Source organism: Scomber scombrus, chromosome 11, assembly GCF_963691925.1.
Source record: "Scomber scombrus chromosome 11, fScoSco1.1, whole genome shotgun sequence".
Lineage (NCBI taxonomy): Eukaryota > Metazoa > Chordata > Actinopteri > Scombriformes > Scombridae > Scomber > Scomber scombrus.
This window is the reverse complement of record NC_084980.1, coordinates 28,717,637-28,721,424: the sequence shown is the minus strand read 5'-3', so window position 1 is coordinate 28,721,424 and position 3,788 is coordinate 28,717,637. Positions and strand designations below refer to the sequence as shown.

The 3,788-nt window shown below is 40.4% G+C and overlaps 1 protein-coding gene across 1 annotated transcript; it reads left to right on the top strand.

The window, feature by feature from the left end:
* The first annotated feature begins 445 nt into the window (after window positions 1-445).
* LOC133991113 (tripartite motif-containing protein 16-like) lies at window positions 446-2,224 on the top strand. Its single transcript, XM_062429584.1, has one exon. The coding sequence runs from the start codon at window positions 548-550 to the stop codon at window positions 2,222-2,224; it is 1,677 nt and encodes a 558-aa protein (XP_062285568.1). The 5' UTR covers window positions 446-547.
* The last annotated feature ends 1,564 nt before the right edge of the window (window positions 2,225-3,788 follow it).

Sequence of the window (3,788 nt, the reverse complement as noted above, 5' to 3'; positions counted from 1 at the left end):
CTAAACTCATCTACCAGTATTCATAGTTTAAAGAAAAAATGAAACAGTATCAGAAATGTGCTTGAATAGCTGTGGTGAGGTCAGCACACCCATACACATGTTATGATTTTGCTCTGATGTGAATTAAGTTGAATATCAGGAGAAGTCTGTAATTTTATGAGACGAAGATTCATTTCAGACCCCAACAACACTTTGGCACCAGAGAGCAGAGGTGAGCAGTGTTTTAAAAGAAGGGATTTCCATAGTAGATAAAAACAGAGTAAAACAGACAGTATGTCTTTAATACTGCTGCTCTTGCTGGAATGAATCAGAGCTTGATAACTCCTCCCTCTTCTTCCTGCTCTCACACACAACAAACTCCACTCTGTCCATATATTTCCTTGTTCCCTTCCCTTCAGATAAACAGTTTGGAGATGGGTGTAACCAATATGTGGTGATCTACCAGCCTACATTTACTGAAGCAACACAGGCTGTTTAGATCAGAGATCAAAATAGTTTCACTTCTCAGGAAAAGAAACTCAGACAGTCATTGTTACTGAGAGGTGAAATGGCGCAGCAAGGAGCTCAGCTGGACAGAGAAAACTTTTCTTGTTCAATCTGTTTGGATCTACTGAAGCATCCGGTGACTATTCCCTGTGGACACAGCTACTGCATGAGCTGTATTAAAACACACTGGGATGGAGAAATTCAGAGGAAAATCTACAGCTGTCCTCAGTGCAGACAGACATTCAGACCGAGGCCTGTCCTGATGAAAAACACCATGTTAGCAGATTTAGTGGAGGAGCTGAAGAAGACTGGACTCCAAACTGCTGCTGTTGATCTCTGCTATGCTGGACCTGAAGATGTGGCCTGTGATGTCTGTACTGGGAGGAAGCAGAAAGCCCTCAAGTCCTGTCTGGACTGTCTGGTTTCTTACTGTGAGAATCACCTCCAGCCTCATTATGAATCACCTACATTCAAAAAACACAAGCTGGTCGACCCCTCAGAGAAGCTCCAGGAGAACATCTGCTCTCGTCATGATGAGGTGATGAAGATGTTCTGCCGTACTGATCAGCAGATTATCTGTTATCTCTGCTCTGTTGAGGATCATAAAGGCCACGACACAGTCTCAGCTGCAGCAGAAATAACTGAGAGGCAGAGAGAGCTCGAGGTGAGTCGACTAAACATCCAGCAGAGAATCCAGGACAGAGAGAAAGATGTAAAGCTGCTTCAACAGGAGGTTGAGGCCGTCAGTCTCTCTGCTGATAAGGCAGTGGAGGACAGTGAGGAGATCTTCACTGAGCTGATCCGTCTCATCCAGAAAAGAAGCTCTGATGTGAAGCAGCAGATCAGATCCCAGCAGGAAACTGAAGTGAGTCGAGTCAAAGAGCTTCAGGAGAAGCTGCAGCAGGAGATCACTGAGCTGAAGAGGAAAGACGCTGAACTGAAGCAGCTCTCACACACAGAGGATAACAACCAGTTTCTACTCAACTACCCCTCAGTGTCACAACTCAGTGAATCTACAGACTCATCCAGCATCGATATGTGTCCTCTGAGATACTTTGAGGATGTGACAGCAGCTGTGTCAAAGCTCAGAGATAAACTACAGGACATCCTGAAGGAGGAATGGACAAACATCTCACTGACAAGGACTGAAGTGGACGTTTTACTGCCACAACCAGAACCCAAGACCAGAGCTGAGTTCTTACAATATTCACATGAAATCACTCTGGATCCAAACACAGCACACACACATCTGTTATTATCTGAGGGGAACAGAAAAGCAGAACGAATGAGTAAACAACAGTCTTATTCTAGTCATCCAGACAGATTCACTTATTGGCATCAGGTCCTGAGTAGAGAGAGTCTGACTGGACGTTGTTACTGGGAGGTGGAGTGGAGCGGGAAAGGAGCTTGTGTTGCAGTCGCATACAAGAATATCAGAAGAGGAGGAAACTCAAATAAATGCAGTTTCGGATACAGTGACAGATCTTGGGCTTTATATTGTGACACTATCAGTTCTACATTTTTCTTCAACAGAATGACACCTCCTGTCTCAGGTCCTGGTTCCTCCAGAGTAGGAGTGTACCTGGATCACAGAGCAGGTATTCTGTCCTTCTACAGCGTCTCTGAAACCATGACTCTCCTCCACAGAGTCCAGACCACATTCACTCAGCCTCTCTATGCTGGACTTAGGCTTGGTTGTTCTCAGGGAGACACAGCTGAGTTGTGTAAACTCAAATAGACAGAAGTCATTTTAGAATTCATGTGTCAGATTCTGTGTTGTAATTCTTCATTTTCTTCTCTCTGTTGTTTCAGTTGCCAATCAAACTGGGATTAACAGTGTTTCTCTCTTTTTTTTAAACATCATTTATAGTTGTTTTTTTTTCATATCTTAAGTATCGTTACATGTCGGTTTTCCTGTGTATCTTTAGCCGTGGAGATTATCACTGCTCACAATGGTGTTTTTGGAGGTTAAAGCTCCTCAACTCAGTTTGACTGCAGTTTAAGTTGAGAAAGTGTTTGTACTCCGAAAATATAAGATTAATAGTGAAAATACCTGGAGGAATACATCACAAATACATCTTTTAAGTAAAAAATAAAAGCAGATTTGTTTGATTATGATCTAAGTACAGAGTATAACAATCCTAATAATAAATGACAGTAAACTGCATGTGCACATAACTGAAGTAAATGATGTAAAATGTGTTAAAAAAAATACTGATTACACCACTTGGACACTGGGTTGCATCACATCATTGACCCAAATATAAATCAGCAGATATATTTTACAGTTTATCACTAAAACATTTCTATAATCCTCTTTAATAATTAGTAATAACTAAAATCCCATCCTCTGGAATAGATACTCTGCACCTTCAACGCCTTATAATAGAGCTACTGTCATTTATTTATTTATTATTATTCATCCCCCCCCTTTTTTGTTTCACATTGGACTCTCCCCATCCTGTGTGTCTCCCAGCATGCCTTGCAGCAGCAGCCTGCTCTCTGCTCTGCTTTGTTGGAGCTGCTGATGTTGGAGGAAAATGCGTAACAGGAAGCAGGTTGATGGATTAAACCATTTCACCAGCAGCTCCAACATCACTGAAACACCAACACTGAACCTCACTTACAGCAAGTCTCCATCACCCTTTTTAAAATATGTTTTTATAGGAGCGTAGAGCCTGTTAATGCTGCTGAGGAGCCACATTTTAAAGCCTTTTGTTTATTATATTGCTTCAGTGCCTCTTATTGCATGTGTGATTATCTCCTTTTAAATCCACAGCAGTGTTAGAATAATGTAATTGAATTGCACTTTTAAATAAGACTCACACTAACAATGATAATGGTGCACAAACATGAATTTATACAGTTAAAAAAAAAGATGTACTCCTATTATAGAGCCTCATAATGTGTTTATCATGCCACTTATTAGATAAACAATCTTGGCTGTTTTTATAGTATTAATACTGCCTTATAATATTACTACTAACAATATTAATGCTGCTCGGTGGTGAATTTATAAAGATTTTCTTGCATTTTGAGGAAGCCTTTTTAATATTTACCTATAAGATATTGCTCTGTATTGCCTCTATTGTCCCTGCAGCTCTAATAAGTATTTCTATAGGCATTGTATAATGTCTATAATGTCCCTACAGTATATCTGAGAGTGACTACAGAAGCTATTTTTATCTGCATTCCTGTCATATTTCCATGATAAAGTGTGTCTGGCATGTGTGTGTGTGTGTTGCATTATAAGAGGAAATTTAAAAATAACCTATAATATGTGTGAATGGCACCAGAAGTTA